Source organism: Pongo pygmaeus, chromosome 2 (genome assembly GCF_028885625.2).
Source record: "Pongo pygmaeus isolate AG05252 chromosome 2, NHGRI_mPonPyg2-v2.0_pri, whole genome shotgun sequence".
In the NCBI taxonomy this organism is placed as follows: domain Eukaryota; kingdom Metazoa; phylum Chordata; class Mammalia; order Primates; family Hominidae; genus Pongo; species Pongo pygmaeus.
This window is the reverse complement of record NC_085930.1, coordinates 74,979,797-74,998,187: the sequence shown is the minus strand read 5'-3', so window position 1 is coordinate 74,998,187 and position 18,391 is coordinate 74,979,797. Positions and strand designations below refer to the sequence as shown.

The following is an 18,391-nucleotide window of genomic DNA, read 5'->3' as shown; positions in this document are numbered from 1 at the left end:
TTAAAAAACAACTACAGCCTGGATCCCACCTCTGTGCAGTCTTAGGCAGGCTAGAGTGGAACTGGAGCAGGGTTTCTGACCTCCTCATAGTCAACACTTTGAGCTAGAGAGTTCTTTGTTGTGGCGCTGCTCTGTGCATTGTAGACTGTTCAGCAGCATCGCTGGTCTCTCTATCCACAACACCTGGAGGACATGTTTTGACAAACATGTCTGCAGACATTGCCAGATACCTCCCTGTGAGGCAAAATTGCTCCCCTGCCCCTCCCACCCTGTTGAAAACCACTGAGCTACAGCATAAGTATTTTACAAGCACCCCAGTGGTTCTAACATGCAGTCAGGACCAAAAACCACTGACCTCATCCAACCCTATCTTTTTAATTGTCAGGGGAAACTGCAGAGGATGAGCTTTAGTGGTTCTATAGGTAAAGGCACACTTTCCCAGACCTGTATATTTTGTTCCTGATTGGAGTAAATGCCAATCACAGCAGGCAATCCCAGGTAGGTGAATGCATTTTTAGGAGGCTAGTTGGCCACCTCATCAAATGAATCCACCTCCAAACTCAGAACCCATGGGAGGCCTAAGATGAAAACAGGACTGTTGCAAGCTGCAGATATGTCTAGGGTGACAATGGTTGCCTCTTTGCTACCTAGCCCCTTAAAGTGGGGTTCCAGAGGAAAGGAATGGGAGGTTACTACTCTTGCCTTTCAGATATTTTCTCCTTGTGCTGAAATGTCCTGTCTCTAAGAGTCATGATCATAACTTATTGTGCCTGGCTTGTGCTCAAACCTTTGCCATGTATGTTCTCTGATTATCTTTAAGCCTTCAAAGATACTATTTCTTACATGCTTCCTCTAAGCTAGGCCCTCACCAGATTCAAACCTTGTGCAATCTTTTTTATTTTTTTTAATTTTATTTTTTTGAGACAGTCTTGCTCTCTCGCCCAGGCTGGAGTGCAGTGGCTTGATTTCGGCTCACTGCAACCTCCGCCTCCCAGGTGCAAGCAGTTCTCCTGCCTCAGCCTCCGGAGTAGCTGGGATTACAGGTGTGTGCCACCATGTCTGGCTAATTTTTGTATTTTTTGTAGAGACAGGGTTTCACCATGTTGGCCAGGCTGGTCTCGAACTCCTGGCCTCAAGTGAGTCACCCACCTTGGCCTCTCAAAGTGCTGAGACTATAGGCATGGGCCACTGCACCCAGCCTCCTTGTGCAATCTTGAAAACACACTCCAGAAGTGTGGGTATTATTGTCCCCATTTTACAGATGACTGAAGTGAGGCTCAGAAAGGTAAAGTGTCCTGTGATCCCACAGTGGCCAAGTTTATTCTGATGCCAAAGCCCCGATGTGTAACTGAGCACTGTACATCCTTAAGGAGCTACTCATATTTTCCATTTTCCCAGGTGTGTCAACTGAGCCTCCAAGAGGCTAGGCAATAGGTAGAATCATGTTGCTGATGCCCCTGTTACAATATCCTTTCAGCAATTTCCTCGGAATAAAACGGTAGCTGCAGTCATGACTCTCACCACAAATGAGACTTCCAAATGCAAGTGGGCAGCCAGACAACCTCTACATCCCTGCATTTTGCTCGTGCCCAGAGGTGAAAACAAATGAATGCTCCATATTTGGGGCCTTTTTGAAGACGGCAGGTGACACCTGTTCTTTCTTTATTGGCAGGTCTTGTACAGATGGAACAGACAAAGCAGCACATCTGTCATTGAAACAAATAAAACATCGGTGGAGCTTTCTTTGCCTTTCGATGAAGATTATATAATAGAAATTAAGCCATTCAGCGACGGAGGAGATGGCAGCAGCAGTGAACAAATTCGAATTCCAAAGATATCAAGTGAGAATGCCTTTTTTTTCTCCCTTTTCTCCTGCCTGTCTTATCAGCCTTCCAGATGAGTCAGGGCTTGAAAGACATTCAGCCTGCAAAAGAAGACTTAAAATAAAAAAGGAGAACACTACCCCCCTTCTCCAGATGTTTGCTGGCCATAGGCAGTTTCATGCAAAAATCAGTTTGCCCGTGTTGACTGATCTATTCAGCTGCTAATCAAAAATCAGATTAAAGCAGACCCAAATCAGTCACTAAGGTTTTTCCGTGTCAACCTGTGTAGTTTGCATTGCATCTATTGTAGCCCCAGAATTACAGTTTTGAAAGTTAAAAGCATGACTCAGTCAGAAGGAACAAGGAAAAGCATTGTTAAGTATGCTGTAGCAGTTTTTCTCCAGTGAAACAGTGTATGCAGTTCAATGTCTTGGAAATATTTTGAATTTACTATTTATTTTGAATGGGTGCATGTAACATGTGCATCAATGTGTATGTCTCTCTATAGTCAAGATTATCTTCACTTTCAAATGTTGTTGAATAGCATATTCTTTTTGAGCAAATACATTCAATTCTGTTTTTACAAATACCGTGTTTATAAGTATCTTAACAGCATATTATTTTTTGTTGTTGTGTGTGATCTCATTTATTTAAAGAAAAAAAGACAAAATAGCCAAATCTATGGAGACAGAAGTGAGGCTAGTGATTGGCAGTGGCTGGTCCGTGGGGAATGGGGGTTTAGGTACTGGGTCTTCATTTGGGGTGACAAAAAAGTTATGGAGCTTGAGAGTGGTGCTGGTTGCACAACATTGGAGTATACTTAGTACCACTGATTTGTACATTTTAAATGAGTTGAAATGCTAATTTTGTTATGTGTATTTTACAGCAATAAAAAAAAAGACTGAGGTTAGATATCTAAGTGTAGATTTTCACAGGCTTTCAGATTTCAGTCTGGAGATTAGGGGAGCAGTGAAGGCTGGAGATATACATTTTCAAGACATTGGTAAAAAGATGATATTTTAAATTATGGACAAAATCCTCACCACCATCCTGACTTTTAGCCATGTGACATCCCTCTGCTAAGGGGTGATATGCCAGTGTTTCTGGATGGAGTTTATATTTACTGCATCTTTTTTGCATACAAACACAAAAGGCATTTTTGTCTTGAAAGTGGGGACAATTGGATTCTACACTTCACCAAACAAAGCCTCTAACTTCTGTCGAAAGGGAGCCAGATTTTTGGTGAGATGTGGAAGTAATCTCCAGGTCACGAAAATACAAGATTGGGGTTTATTTATCTCACTTCATTAAAAATCTGACTTTATACTTCATACTTTCTTATCATTGCAGGGATTGGTATTTTTAGGTAGACTGATGATTCCTGGTTTTATTCATTACAAAAACATATATTAAGCAATATATTGGTGTAATTATTAGATAACAAGGAAGTGACTGTGAGCCAAACATGATCGGTTTCAAGAGATTTTTCATTATGTTGGTCAAAGAGACCTTACAAGATTGAAGAACCCCCGAATGACAGTTGATAGCTTCTTACTATGAAAAGTGTAAGACCCATAAGAAAATTTAAAAAAGGATTGAGGCTATTTTGTTTGCAGAAAAGGGGTAGATTTAGACAGGCATGGGTTTGAACCCCGATTTAGCCATTTACTAGCTGGGTGATCTTAGATAAGTTACTTTATTTCTCTGGGCACAAATTACCACCATCTGTTAAGTGAGGTAGTAATAATACCGGCCTTCATCCAGTTTTTACAAGATTTAAGTGTTATATTCATCTGTGCCCAGCACAAAGATAGAGTTCAAAAGGGAATAGCAATTTTCATTTTGTTGTATCATCGACATAGCATGGTGTTTATCAGTATTGTTCCTAGTAATATTGAAGTTTCTTCTCACATTAGATGGGAACATCCTTATTTTACAAATGCTTTGACGGAGGTACAGGGCTGTCCTATACCCTACTCTCAGGTTCATAGCTTGGTAGTCATAGAACTGATATTTAAAAGCCATTAAGACTTTGATCGTCATTTCCAGTAGAGTCCATGCAGTTCTGCTGTTTCAAAAAGCCCTGTGGCCCCTCTTCCCTTTGAAGCCAGGATGGGGCTGTTTTGAGTGAATTTGTTCTCTCTTTTCAGATGCCTACGCAAGAGGATCCGGGGCTTCCACTTCGAATGCATGTACGCTGTCAGCCATCAGTACAATAATGATTTCCCTCACAGCTAGGTCCAGTTTATGACAAAAGTTATCTAAAGGACTTGCTGTTTATAATATAAGCAACATTTAGCTAGTTGTTTTGAAGACACCCAGTACTAAGTAATATTGTTGTTCAAGTACATCTTATTACTGGAATAAAAATGTTTTTTGCTTCTTTAGGAATGGCATTATACAGTACTTCCTCAAAGCAAATCTAGCTTTGTCTGAAGTTTCTTTGGAAACTCTGCAATGCACTGAAGACATCTGTAATATGATGTTACCAAAGCAGTTTACATATGTCCTTATATGCATATTTTTTATTATATATTTAGTGTTTTATAGAATTTTTTAAAGTTAACATATAATGTAGATATTAATTTTTTCCTCGGCTGTAAAATGCTATGGGCAACACAATCATGCAATTATAATTTGAAAATATTTCCTTTAAAGACAGAGTTTGAAACTCATCTCGGTAAATAAATTGCAAATTACTTGTACAGTTTTACAAGGATCTCATGGCAGAACAGCTGAAGACTTGGTCTATAACTCAAGGCTGTTGTATGCAAACTACTCTTCTAGTGGTTAATGCATTGAATCAAGTCCTTTTGACATGTACAATATGTTTTCCCATGCCATCGTGAATTTTGTTGTTCAACACAACTTGAGATGGTTTCAGGAATGGCTGCAATCTCAAAAGCTAAATTTACTGCCCAAGAGGCACCTTGTGCAATATTACCATCCCTGAATTTAGCATTGTACAGTAAGATTTTCTTTTCACTCAACTAAGTTAGCATTGTCTTTGTAGTAGCATTATCTTAGACATTAAATTTGACGTAACATATATCCTGTAGTAACATAGACCAAAAGTTACTATAGTCAACCAAGTCTTTCAAAGGATAAAAGATAATTTTATTATCTTTAACTGTATCTATTTTGAATGTAAATTTAAAAAAAGTAATTATCTGTCAATGGATTCATAATTTCTTTACAAAATTTCTTATATATAATATGTGTATCTCTGTAATAATAGAGCCCTTCTTTTGAATCAAAATTACATATGGAGTTTGGAAGACTTCTCCTATTTCAACAAATAGTTGCTGCAAGAATTTTTAATATGACTCTATAAAAGATCTTTAGTACAATTGTATGGTTTCTTGATGATTCTGTTTTGCAATAGGTAGCCTAGTTGCTTTATATGCTTTACCTTCTAAGTCTTAAAATCACACACTGGAAAATGACAATATCAACAAAACTGTATTCTTATGAAAAGAACTATTTGTTACAATGGGAAAGGTTTTGTAAGCAAACCCTAGTGGAACAGTGACATAAAAGGCAATGAAATTTTCTATAAACATTTTCTCATGTAAACATGCTGCCACCTTTTCTTCTTTCTCAGAGAACTCAAATTTGCTGTAATTTGTCATTTTTGCTTACAAATAATATAACTTTTCAACCTTCTAGTTATATTTATCAATAAAGTCATAATCGGGATTCCATTTGTGTAAAAACTAGGGTGGTAACCGGAAAAAAAATATTGTCAGTATTTCAAGCTGTGTTCCTTTCTTAGTTTGATATGGTTACTTCTATGTTAAAATAAAATTTAAAATCACATGCAAAAAAAATCAACAAAATAATAAAATGAATGAAAAAAAAATGACACCCAGGGAGTTCCCAAACCCAGTGTAAATGATATTTACCAGTGATCTAGCATATGTAATCTTTTTTAAAGGTATTGTTAATAAATATTCTGTCATTTGTAAAGATACTTGTCTTTTGGGAGCATTTTTCCTGCCTGCCTGTCAGGGAATTTGTTAGCTTACCTTTGTGCTAGTTATAATTTGGGATCATAGAGGGACTCAAAAGTCTCTACCCAAATCTAGATGACCCAGAGCTTTTCCTTTGGAATTGGCAACCCTGAAGCACCATTTCAAATCCTCTTTGGAAATAGAGAGGGTCCTAATCCACAAGTAAATGTCCTGAAGATGAGACTTGAATATTTTCTCTTGATTACCTAAGTCTTTTGTATATTTACTGTAAGTATATCTGTTGTTTCCCTCACCCCGATTGCTAAAAGGATAAGTTCTAAGCTTGAGCATTTAAGGCTCTTTTTTTTTTGAGACGGAGTCTCGCTCTGTCACCCAGGCTGGAGTGCATTGTTGCAATCTCAGCTCACTGCAACCTCTGCCTCCCAGGTTCAAGCAATTCTCCTGCCTCAGCCTCCCAAGTAGCTGGGATTACAGGCGCCCACCACTACACTGGGCTAATTTTTGTATTTTTAGTAGAGACGAGGTTTCACCATGTTAGTCAGGCTGGTCTCAAACTCCTGACCTCAGGTGATCCTCCCAAAGTGCTGGGATTACAGGCATGAGCCACCACACCCAGCCCTTAAGGCCCTTTTTAATCCAAAACAATTTAACTGTGTATGCAGCCACATTAAGCCCTCCCTGACCCCTGAACACTGCTTGCTTTTGGTCTCACCTCTGTGCCTTTAGTCTTATGGCTGCCCCTTCCTGAAATGCCCTCTCCACCCTTCTCTCCCATTCAGACCCAGCTGTCCTAGGGTAGCTCCAGCCCCAGTTTGTCTGCAAAGACTTCCCATGCTTCAGTCCTTTATGACATTCTTCCTTGGAATTAGTTGCAACCCCTATCAATGCCGCTTATTTAGTAATTAATCAGATACTACTTTTGGAAATCTCTTGTACTGTTATCTTGCATTTTAATTTAACTCCTGTATTGTTACTTACTTTTTCTTGTATGTATGCGTTGTCTTCCCAACTAGATTGTAAGCTCCTTGAGGGCAGGGACTTTGGTCTTATCTTCCATGTACTCTCCATAGTGCCTAGCACAGTGCCTTGCAATAAATACTCACTGATTAATTGAATGAAGGGGTCTTTGAAGTAGCATTTTGCATCAGTTGCCTGCCTGTGTGCCATAGCAAACCAACAGGGAAGACTGTGTCATTACTTTCGTGATGTGCTGAAAAACGTTAAAAGGCCTGGCTTCTAACTTTGTACCTGGAAGAAGTCTTTGACCAATTGGCTTCATCATTGGGTAAATGAGGTCCTGGATTAGTTGAGTCTAACCAAATTGAAGATGTTTTAGAAAGTGCCCCATGAGCATCTCCACCCAAACTTGTCTCATTTGTTGGCTTTCATGGTTGCCTCAGGTAGGGTCCACTGGTTGTAAGCAAAGAAACAACCCTGGGTAACTTGAGCAAACAAAAGTAAGGAATTAGAATGACACAGGTTACATCACATGAGCCAAGGAAACACTGAAGGACCAAGTCTTGAGGAGAATAAGAACCAGGCCATTCTGCGGGTCCAGACAGTGGGAACTTTGGAAAGTCTTTTTGGGGTGCTATTGTGGGGATGAATCAGCTTTGTTTCCAATTTTGACGCCATTATGCTCAATATTCAGATTCCTGGGAAAGTGAGCAGTTCCATTCGAGTTCCACAGCCAGAGTACCTTGATCAGACTAAGCCTGTACTCATAGGGGAGGGATAGTTAAAGGAAAATTAAGATGCCGTTTTCCAAAGGTAAGAGAAGAAATTCTGGGTTGGTATAAGTAACAGATTTTCTATGCTTAGCCAGCCAAGGGGACTTAGGCCCTTAGCCCGAGTAATACACTCGAGTGGAATGACTATACTGCTGCTTGAGATTTTTTTCTGAAGGAGGAGCACTAGGAAAATTTGCTTTGCTTGTTTGACCTTTCAAAGTGCTTACTCTTACCCGCTTTTGTGTGTGTGTAGTCCACTTGTGATTTAACTGTATGAAAGGAAATTCTATTGTGCCAGATATTTGGATTCTCTCAGTGTACCTACTTTCTATGGAGCCCACACATGCTACATACAAAGCAGCACCTTTCCATGGGCACAGAAGACACAGATGATAAGCTTCATTGCTCAGGTAAGCTCTGAATTCTTCCAGCCTGTGAGGTAGGAGGTGCATAGGCTTTGATATTAAGATAGAATGATTGTGTTATTCCCACCATCAAAATTGTGGTTGTTTATATCCAGGAGGCAATGTTAAATCCTGATTAACCTTTACCCAGTCTCTTCCACCACCTTGCCTCACTACAAATATGCTCAAAGAATGTTAGTTATGAAAAGTATACAAATAGCACATAATTAACAACAAAAATGTCATGCAGTTTTTAGAGTAATCTAATGTAATCAACCAACAGGTGATTTTTGTTCACTACATTGGATTATCGATGCTACTGTTCTCCTCCGTTAACACTTATAATCAAGAAGTGACTGTTATTTTCCTGTTGTTACAATTAGCAAAATGTTCTGGCTAAAAACGTTATGTGGCCAACCATAGTGATCTGAAAGGCAAGCCTTTAAAATCAAGGACTTATATTCAATGTGTGGACATACCCCAGATTTTTCCATTACAAAATGCCAGACACTGAGGCCTTACAAAGGCAGCCTAATACAAAGACTAAGGATGTGGATCCTGGAGTTTGACTGCCTGGGGTGCGTTGTAATGATTTGCTACTTATTAGGGAGGATAAAGTTTGTAAAGCTCTAAATGCATGGCTCTCCAAACAGCGATGATTTTATCATCTGTTATTGTTCTTTTTCTCAAGGGACTTTACTAGAACCACAGATGTAGGATGTGGATGCTTCTTATCACCAAAATGAGTGGAACTCAGTTGGCACATCCATTATCACCTTTTATTTAAACATGATCGCTTCTTAATATAAATGTTAATATTCGATAATTTTAATCATACAATCAACTAATTCAAACTTAGGCAGTAGGGTTCCCATTCAGATGCCAGGTTTTGCACAAAGCCTCCCTCAGCTTCCCCATCTGAAATTGACCTCGCATTTCTCTGACCTCCAGGGGATGGGGTCAGTACCCACTCATGTCAGTCATCCCTTTGTACCTTGTATTTAAATCATTTTTGTTGGTGTCTTCCCCCTTATAGTAGACACACAGCACCTCAGCATTGGCATCTGGGTATGGTTCCTCATTGTGCTCCCAGGCACCAGGCCTGTGTCACCCCCATCTCAGACCTAGAGGGAGGAGAATATCTGGCCCCATTTCCTGTGGTTTCCTCAGGCCCCCTGCCAGAGTGTGATTACTAAATGCAAGTCAGGCTGCCCATTCTGCAGAGGCCCCTTTTCCCCTTGTGCTAAATGGGCCATGCAGATTAAATGTTCCAGCTCTGCAACTCAGCTGTAAACTACAATACTCAACAGAGATCACAGTTTAAACAAAATTGGCCTCTATCCTTTATCACCAGCAGTTATGGGCTGTGGTAGATTAGCAGAGCTCTAATGATATAGATCACATAGAGAGAAAGCTTCTTTTAAAAAAGGTCAACCATATGATCGATCTGAAAGTCTGGAAATTGGAAGGCTGAGCTACTTAAATATAGATGCGATTACATGTGATATCCCCATTCTCTGTAAACTGGGTTTTTGCCGTGTCCTTATTGTTATGAATAACACAAACTATACCAGGAAATATATATGTCCTAGGACTTTAACAAATACTAGTATCTTTAATTTGTTTTTCTAGTTTTCAAAGTGCTTTTCACACTAATAAGGGGAGGACACAGGTTTTTATTCCTTTTTTATTTATGAAATGGAAGCAAGGAGGTTATATAAGAAGCCCAAAGTAACACAGACAATTAGAAAGTCAGGGCTGGGCATGGTGGCTCACACCTGTAATCCCAGCACTTTGGGAGGCCGAGGTGGGGGGATCACAAGGTCAAGAGTTCGAGACCAGCCTGGCCAACATGGTGAAACCCCGTTTCTACTAAAAATACAAAAATTAACTGGGCATGGTGGCACGTGCTTGTAGTCCCCATTACCCAGGAGGCTGAAGCAGGCGGATCGCTTGAACCTGGGAGGCAGAGGTTGTAGTGAGCTGAGATTGCCCTACTGCACTCTAGCCTGGGCAACAGAGTGAGACTCCGTCTCATATAAAAAAAAAAAAGGGACTAGAATTTGGAACATACACTCGTTAGTGCATTTCATACACCTAGAAATAAGTACTTAGAGAAAGGACAGGATGGAGTAAGGAACTTGACTCTGAAGTTCAACTAGAGAACATTCTAGGACAAGTAGGTAGGCCAGAGGAAATGGTGAGGTAGAAGGGTGAGATGTCTGAGGTTCAGATGCTGGAGGTGGAGAAGTTCTGAGTGCTGGCCATGTCCAGGGCACAGCCATCTGGAGGAATGGGATCGGATAGGTCCCTGGAGAGGGTTTTAGTTATTCAGTGTGGGACTATTGGCAGCCCTCTCTGTACCAGGCACTATTTTGGGCATAGAAGAATGATGTGGCATTCATATATGTGTCAGGAAGCCAAGGCACCAGTAACAGTATTTTGTCACAATACAGAGAAATGCACTGATAATAATAGTAAACAGTGATTATGCTTATAATATGTGCCAGACTCAGTGCAAATCAACCTACTGATTTAGTTACCATTTATTATTCCTATTTTATACACAGGGGATTGAGGTTGACAGGTTCACATTTGTCCCTGATCACACAGTTGATCAGAGAGGCCAGGAATTGAAATGCTGGTGGCTTGGGTTTAGGGCCCTACTCCAAAACATTAGATGTCTCTATCTGTAAATAGATGATACATAAACAATAAGGTAGATAGATAAATAGACAGATAGATATGGTTCCCATATAGCAACAAGAAGGAAAGGCAGTCATGAGCTTCAGGCTGCTCTAAAGTGGCCCAGTTTCTCTGCTTCTCTTTCCTTGACTGCAAATGTTGTTTTTTGCATGTTCGTTGTCCTTGACTTCAGGTGTCTTAGAGCTGTTTCTTTAAAGTCCGGCTACCCTGCAAGATCAGGATTACCCAATAAAATAGGAGAGGACCCATTAAACTAGGATTTCAGGTAAAAAAAAAAAAAAAAAGTTATGCTTCTTTACTATAAGTATGTCCCATGTGATATTGATTTGAAATTCAACTTTAACTGAGCCTCTTATTTTTATTTGCTAAATCTGGCAAACTTACGCCAGGAGGTCTTCATTACTCCCATTGAAGTAATTAATTTGTAATTCAAAACTTCAGGGTCTTGCTGATGTGTTGTCAGATCTCTGAAGGTCAGTGGCTCTGAGGGCGAGACATGAAGTTTGCTGTTTTGAGTTCTGTTTCGTTTGCTGAACTCTCCTTCCCGCTTTTCCTTGGATGGTGTGAGGATGGGATGTGTGTGTGTCCAGAGAGACAGGGCTGATGGGTGAAGTTCCTCTTAGAGCTGGCAGAAAAGAGGTTTTTTGTTTTGTTTTGTTTTGTTTTTTGAGACGGAATTTTGCTCTTGTTGCCCAGGCTAGAGTGCAATGGCGCACTCTTGGCTCACTGCAACGTCTGCCTCCTGGGTTCAAGTGATTCTCCTGCCTCAGCGTCCTGAGTAGCTGGGATTACAAGCATGCGCCGCCACGCCTGGCTAATTTTGTATTTTTAATAGAGACGGGTTGCTCCATGTTGGTCAGGCTGGTCTCGAACTCCTGATCTCAGGTGATCCACCTGCCTCGGCCTCTCAAAGTGCTGATATTACAGGCGTGAGGCACCACACTCAGCCCAGAAAAGAGTTTTAAGACAAGGGAATCTTTCCCCAGCAAAGGCCCACATTATGTGGCAAGAAGGTGTTAAAGCAGGTGGAAGGGATTCCAGAAATATTCTGAAAGGTTAAAAAAAATGGGCTTGTGGCCAAGAACATAAGCCACAGCACAGCTAGTTGGAAAACTATGTAGTGGATGCATCATATATCAACTACAATGTTGGGACCAAATATCCGAGACCAAATAACTGGCAGTTAGAATTGGCCCAGTTGTTCCTCTTGAATTTAGTGGTTACCAAATAAGATATTGAGTGCATACTAGGTGTCAAGCACTTGCTGGGCACTGGAGAAACTGAGATAAATAGGGTTAAGGTTTCCCTCATGGTTCACTGAAGGAGACAGAAATACACTTACTGAAGGATGGTGTGAATAGTGCGACAGATAAAGGTATGAACAGAATGCTGGACCTGTTTTTCTTGCAAAACCTACTTATAATGAGGTTAAGTTCAGTCAAACACAATTTTTTTTTTTACCATTAATCCCCCAGGATAGAATGATTTTTATTTGATTAAACATAATTGTTATTTTCCCAAATTGGTTGCTTTTCTTAAAAAAAAGAAAAGAAAAACACATTCACGCATATTTTGAATCCATTAAGCCATGTGTAAATATTGGCCCTCTGGGAAAATCTAGCTCATTGCCCACTTTTTTTGTAAATAAAGATTTATTGCAACATAGCCACACTGATTTATATATTGCCTATGGCCACTTCTGTGCTATCATGGAAGAACTGAGTGGCTGCCACAAAGACCATATGGTCCTCAAAGCTGAAAATATTTACTATCTAGCCCTTTAAGAAGATGTTTGCTGGTCAAGGATAGTGGCTCATGCCTGCAATTCCAACACTTTGGGAGGCCAAGGGCTGGATGATCACTTGAGCCCAGTAGTTCAAGACCAGCCTGGGCAACATGGGAGACCCTGTGTCTACAAAATTTTTATAAATTAGCTGGGCATGGTGGCACATCCATGTGGTCCCAGCTACTGGAGCGGCTGAGGTGGGAGGATCACTTGAGCCCAGGAGGTCGAGGCTGGAGTGAACGGTGATCACAGCACTGCACTCCAGCCTTTCCAGCCTGGGTGAGACAGGAGACCCCGTCTTAGAAAAAAAAACAAAAAAAGGCAGCAGCAGCTTGCCGACCTTTAAACTACGACACCAGTACTTTATTGCTGATTTCGTTCTTGCAATTTTCCCCTCAGGTTTATGTGTTCTTCCACTTTATTACTTGGCAGGGACAAATCTTTACTTTTAATTTTAATAAGTGAAACAAACCTAATAAAACACCTTCAAGTTTAAAAGAGTCCGCTAGAACTTTAAAATCATGCACATGGGCCATATGGGCGGCTTTGTGTTGCTCCTGACAACCAACGCAGATGTCTACTGAGAGCCAAATGGTGGGTGGTGCCGGCTGGGGAGGTGCGCAGGGAGCTCAGAGGAGCCCAGGTGTTTGGCGGCGGCTGAGGTGGAGGGCAGCGTTTCTGAGACGAGCATCACACCAACTGTGAGTTTTTATTACTTCATTAATTTAAGCTCCAGTGACGATTTAACTTCTGCTATAACCACACAGCTTTAATAAATGAACCTACCATTAGAACTTAGTTCTTTAGAATCTATATTGTTTTCTATTCTGATAAATATTTAATAAGCTCACTTTCTTTTCCTTCGTCTGGTTACCCAACCAGCAGTCAGTTCCTACTTGGGGCTTATGGACACAAAGATAAATCAGACACTGCTCTTGACCTCAGAGTGTTTACACTGGAAACGAGACAGAACATTGTTAAAGAGTCCAGGCCAGGCGCCGTGGCTCACGCCTGTAATCCTAGCACTTTGGGAGGCCTAGGCGGGTGGATCACGAGGTCAAGAAATCGAGACCATCCTGGCCAACATAGTGAAAACCCGTCTCTACTAAAAATATAAAAATTAGCCGGGTGTGGTGGCACGTGCCTGTAGTCCCAGCTACTGGGGAGGCTGAGGCAGGAGAATGGCTTGAGACCGGGAGGCGGAGGTTACAGTGAACCGAGATCTCACCACTGTACTCCAGCCTGGGCGACAGAGTCAGACTCTGTCTCAAAAAATAAATAAAGTCCAATCACTGATAGAATTAAACAAAAGGAACATAGAGGGACACTTAATTCAAACTGGAAGCTGAGCAAAGATTTTCAGGTGGCAAAGAGCCGAGACTTAGAAGATAAAGCAAAGTGTCAACAAAATGAAAAGAGGTTGAAAAGGCTTTTTCCACCAGAGAAAGTTTCAGCAGAGGCATGGAGTGATGCAACAGCATGGAGCTACAGGGAAATAATCAGCACATTGGTGAGAATAGAGGTAGGAGTATTTGGGTATGTGCCTGGAGAGCTAGTAAGGAGCTGAGTCATAGTGGACTTTGCCTTCAAAGGAGCTTTAACTTGAAGGTGATGGGGAGTTATCTAGGCAGATGTGCCTTTTACATTGATCCTTCAAAGGGAGGAAATACTAGAGGAAATACATGAGTTCAGTTCAGAGGCTACTGTAATAGTCCTAGCTGAGAGATGGAGGAAGACAATAGTGGGGACAGAGAAGGGGAATATTTAGGGGAAAAATGAGAAAGGTACCCACCCCTCTTTAATTGCAGACTTAGACAATTCACTGTCATTTATGTTTAATATTTCTCATTCTGAAACATATTTATATTCACATCTATTACCTACAAAACAGGAAATAAACATTATTGTCTTTTAGTACAATACAAAATTCCAAAGGAAGGAATGGTTTTGAAAAAATTTGCACCCTGGTACTCAATTTGAAGGATGTAGAAGCAGGAATAGCTACAGTCCTTAGGCTAGCACCAAGTCCTATTCTAATTAGGTTTTTCACCTTTACTTGTGCCATCAAAGATTGTTTTCAGTTCTCTGTTCTCACTTCCAGATATCTACTTTTTCTTTAACAAATTAGCACCTCAGGCTTATTAATTCCACCAGCAGATGGTCCTGACACATATAAGTCTCACCATGAAAACGTTTGGATTTTTAATCAGGATGTTCTTTGCCCACGTGGATTCGTCCCCAGCCTGCATGAATAGCTTGAGGTCTGAGGCATTTCAATGAGGCTCAGGTGGTCAGGCTGTTGGCAAACGTGACCTTCACCCTCTAGTCTCCCCAGCACTCCCCCATGCTGCACACAGTGAATTCCAAATGCCAAGGAAAGAAATTGGGCTAAAATCCCTATTGGAACGGATATCTTGGAAAAGCATGTTTGTTCTGATCCCGTGGCCGTGGAGGCTCTAGGAGAAAAGTGACTCTCTACCCTTGTCCTAGTGGGAGATGGCAAGAGATGGGAGCCAATATCATGACTTTACATCAACCTGCTGCTGATGGTGTTTACTGTTAAGTGAATTTCAAACTCTTTGATTTGCTATGACAAGGCTAGTGAGAACAGTATAGACCACTCAAAATGAGCCACTTCTGAAATACCTCTTACACAGCAATTTATACATAACAATTTAGACACTTTGGCAGCAAAAACATCCAGGTCACAGTAGCCCAGTTGTTAGGCACATGTGTCTCCTGGTTGCTTCTGACTAACCACATTCTCATTAGACACCCAGCTTCTTCCCCGTGTTATTATTGTAGGCCTTGAGGATCTCTGCCAAATACTGTTCAGTCTAACCTATATACAAGGTGCCGTATCAGGGCTGACAGAGGGTTTAAAAAACATTTATATTTTCTTAAGTCAGATACTGTCCTAGACACTGCAGATAAAAAGACATATTTCACACAAGCTCCATCCTCCTGGAACCCACAGTCTAGAGGGGAGGCCTCCCAGCTGTTAATGGTATATCCTACAATGCAGTAGCTCCAACATGGGTATGAGGCCCAGAATGAGAATCCAGAAGCGGGATCAACCAACTCTGCTTTTGAAGGCTTCATGGAAGAAGTGATGACGGTTATGGGTTCCCAAAGAATGACTATGAGTTCCACAGGGCAAGAAGAGAGGAAGGAGTTCTCAATCCACCAAGAAGGCCAATGGGCTACTTTGTGTTGCTCCTGAAACACATATACCAAGGGCCAGATAATGGTACCAGCCCAGGGAAGTGCGGCAAGGAGCTCCACAGAGCCCAGGTGATCTATGGCTGCTGAGTTGGAGGGAGGAGTCTGAAGTGGGCACCACACCAGGCACTGAACAGCTGGCCACATTTGTGGTGGGGGAGCTCCCTGATTCTGTTCCTGCCTCCTAAGCAGAGGCAGTTTCCACAATGCCAACTGTCTAGGCTCTGGTTTGAAAGAGATCAGACAGGGTGCTCCAAGCCTCCCCAAAAGGACAGTTTTCTGGGGACAGGCCTTTCCTGTCACTTCTTCCTTCAGCGGCTGATTTTCAAATTTTGGTATTCATAAGACTCTCCTGGAGCAGCAGTTCTCTGAGTGTGTCCTGGAGACCAGCAGCATGAGCATCACCTGAGAATTTGTTAGAAATGCAGATTTTCAGACCCCACCCAGACCTATTCATTTAGAGACTCTAAGAATGGAGCCCACTCCTCTGTGTCTTAATGAGCCCTCCAGGTGCCTCTGATTCTGACCTAAGGTGTTCATTAAAAATACAGTTTCCTGGCCAGGAATGGTGGCTCATGCCTGTAATCCCAGTATTTTGTAAGGCTGAGGCTGGTGTATCGCTTGAGCCCAGGAGTTCCAGACAAACCTAGACAGCATGGCAAAACCCCAGCTCTACAAAAAAAAAAATACAAAAATTAACTGGGCATGGTGTTATGCGCCTGTAGTCCCAAGTACTTGGGAGGCTGAGGGAGGAGGATGGCTTGAGCCCAGGAGAGGGAGGTTGTAGTGAGCAAAGATCACATCACTACACTCTAGCCTGGGTGACAGAACAAGACTGTCTCCACCCCTCACCCCCCACCCCCCACCCCCCACCCCCACAAGCAGGTTTGAGATTCTGAATCATTTGAGTGACCAAACATTTTAAACTTTTTGCCAACTATTGCAGCACCTCCATGGGTGTTGCCTTCTCAGCCACACCCCTAAGCAGGCCTCAGCTTTCCCTGACACTCCTCCGCACATTTCTGGGGTCACTTTCACCTGAGCCTGGTATTCAACTCCTCACTATGCCATTTCCTATCAACTTCTCTGAACCTTAGTAACTGCAACTATAAAATGAGACAGTAATACAGATTACTATAAGACAGTGCAGGCTTGTCAAGATTCAAGATGTTTCTGTGCCTATTACCCAGGGTTCAACCCTCTGCTGGTTATAGTGGATAATTATAGGTTAGTTAAGAAAACAAACAAACCTGGAAATATATGGTGGTCAGTGTGTCCCCACCGATGGATCAAAACTGACTAAAACACCTCCAGAAAGCATTTAAAGAGTGTGCCGGGTGGGGATTCTGGGCACTGTTACCTCCTTTTTAGGCCTTCAGCTTCTTGACACAGGGCCATGTAGAATCAGCACTGTTTGGGTTCCTTCCTCTTGCCCATCTCTGCCCAGAACACACCTGTACTTGGTTCCACCTGTAGTTCACCACCCATCACAAATGCCTCCAATCTGGATGCAGACTCATATATGAAGATGTTAGGAAGAAGAATTTCTGTATATATTGGGATGTTTGATGGGATGGCCTTGTAGAAACCTTTCCAAACTTGAGAGACTAGGATTGACTGGCATTACTTGACCAACAAGTTGTTCTGGAGTCTTTGGCAGCAAACATCTCTTCAGAAAGTTCATTCTTGATTCAGTGATCCCTTTCATGATTGAATTATGCTCAATGACTTTCTCAGCATATTTCCAGAATATTAAGGCTTCCTTCAAGAATATAATATTTAAACAAAATCCTGTCCTTTCTTTTAATATGGGGTGATATCTTAGCTCTATTATGCTTTTAAATTAGTTGGTTTCAAATGATGTATCCTGGATCAGGCCTCTGGAGCTTGAGAAAATTTCTCTCTCTCTCTTTCTCTCTCTCATACACACACACACACACACACTCTACCTAGAAAGAGATGATTCTAGAATGTAGGGGAGTGAGGAATTTGTGGCTCTCACTTGTTATAGAAAAGATAGTCTTGAATCCAAGTTCATGATTCACTCCAGGCTGGTGCAAAATGCTTTCTTCCTCAGATGGTAGCTGAGGGCTACCATTGGCAGCTTAAACAGCCAAATGGGCACTGCCAGAAGTAAATACAGCTGGACGTTAGCCTTAAAAGCTGTCTCTTGTGCAAGAAAAGTCAGGTAAGTCAAGCAAATTGCAAAGATCGGCAGGTGAGGAGGTGCTACCCTGTACGGTGTGGGGAGAAAAAACATGGCAAAATGCTTGGATGAATCAACTTCCCTGATGTGGGCAAGGAGATTTTGATGAAGCATCCACACTTTTAAGAGATGCAAGGCTGGTGTGTCTGGGTGTATTGCTTCACAGCTAAATTGAGTGTTCCATAAATTCTGAACACCTCTTAGCCAAGAACCAGCATCCCTGTTCTTCTTTTCACTGAGGCATGTGTGTGTGAGTTCATCAGAGGATGCCACAGTGACAGTCAAAACACAGAATCCTCCAGGGTCTCAACTCCAGGCTTCTCTATATAACAGATGACTTCAATTTCCGTCTCACTGGACCCAGCTTTCTGCAAAACAAATCATCTTTCCTTAGATGTCTTTTAGAGAACTTTTGGGTTCTTTGAAATCTTTACAATTGGCTTTACGTCTATTATTTTTAAAATAAAAATAGTAAATGTTCACAAAGAAAATGTGAAAAATAAAGTGGGAAGAAGAAGAAGATACCGAGCCATACACCTG

The 18,391-nt window shown here is 41.5% G+C and overlaps 2 protein-coding genes and 1 long non-coding RNA gene across 6 annotated transcripts in view; 1 reads left to right on the top strand and 2 right to left on the bottom strand.

Annotated features, from left to right (window-relative positions):
• The window catches only part of LOC129033762 (contactin-4), a 988,873-nt gene extending 981,961 nt beyond the window's left edge, over positions 1-6,912 (top strand). For all 3 annotated transcript variants that reach the window (XM_054482749.2, XM_063661823.1, XM_054482751.2), the window contains 2 exons: positions 1,673-1,841; positions 3,974-6,912. In XM_054482749.2, coding sequence (XP_054338724.1) covers positions 1,673-1,841; positions 3,974-4,074 — 270 coding nt within the window. In that variant the 3' untranslated portion in view covers positions 4,075-6,912. The remainder of the gene's footprint in view (positions 1-1,672; positions 1,842-3,973) is intronic.
• The window catches only part of LOC129033763 (uncharacterized), a 28,917-nt gene extending 19,913 nt beyond the window's left edge, over positions 1-9,004 (bottom strand). The window contains exon 1 of the long non-coding RNA XR_008501664.1: positions 8,926-9,004. This is a non-coding gene — a long non-coding RNA (uncharacterized LOC129033763). The remainder of the gene's footprint in view (positions 1-8,925) is intronic.
• Positions 9,005-14,241: 5,237 nt separating this feature from the next.
• IL5RA (interleukin 5 receptor subunit alpha) overlaps positions 14,242-18,391 on the bottom strand; it is a 44,048-nt gene continuing 39,898 nt past the window's right edge. The window contains exon 13 of one of the 2 annotated variants that reach the window (XM_054480115.1): positions 14,242-18,219. In XM_054480115.1, coding sequence (XP_054336090.1) covers positions 18,133-18,219 — 87 coding nt within the window. In that variant the 3' untranslated portion in view covers positions 14,242-18,132. The remainder of the gene's footprint in view (positions 18,220-18,391) is intronic. The other variant, XM_054480114.1, reaches the window with a different exon arrangement.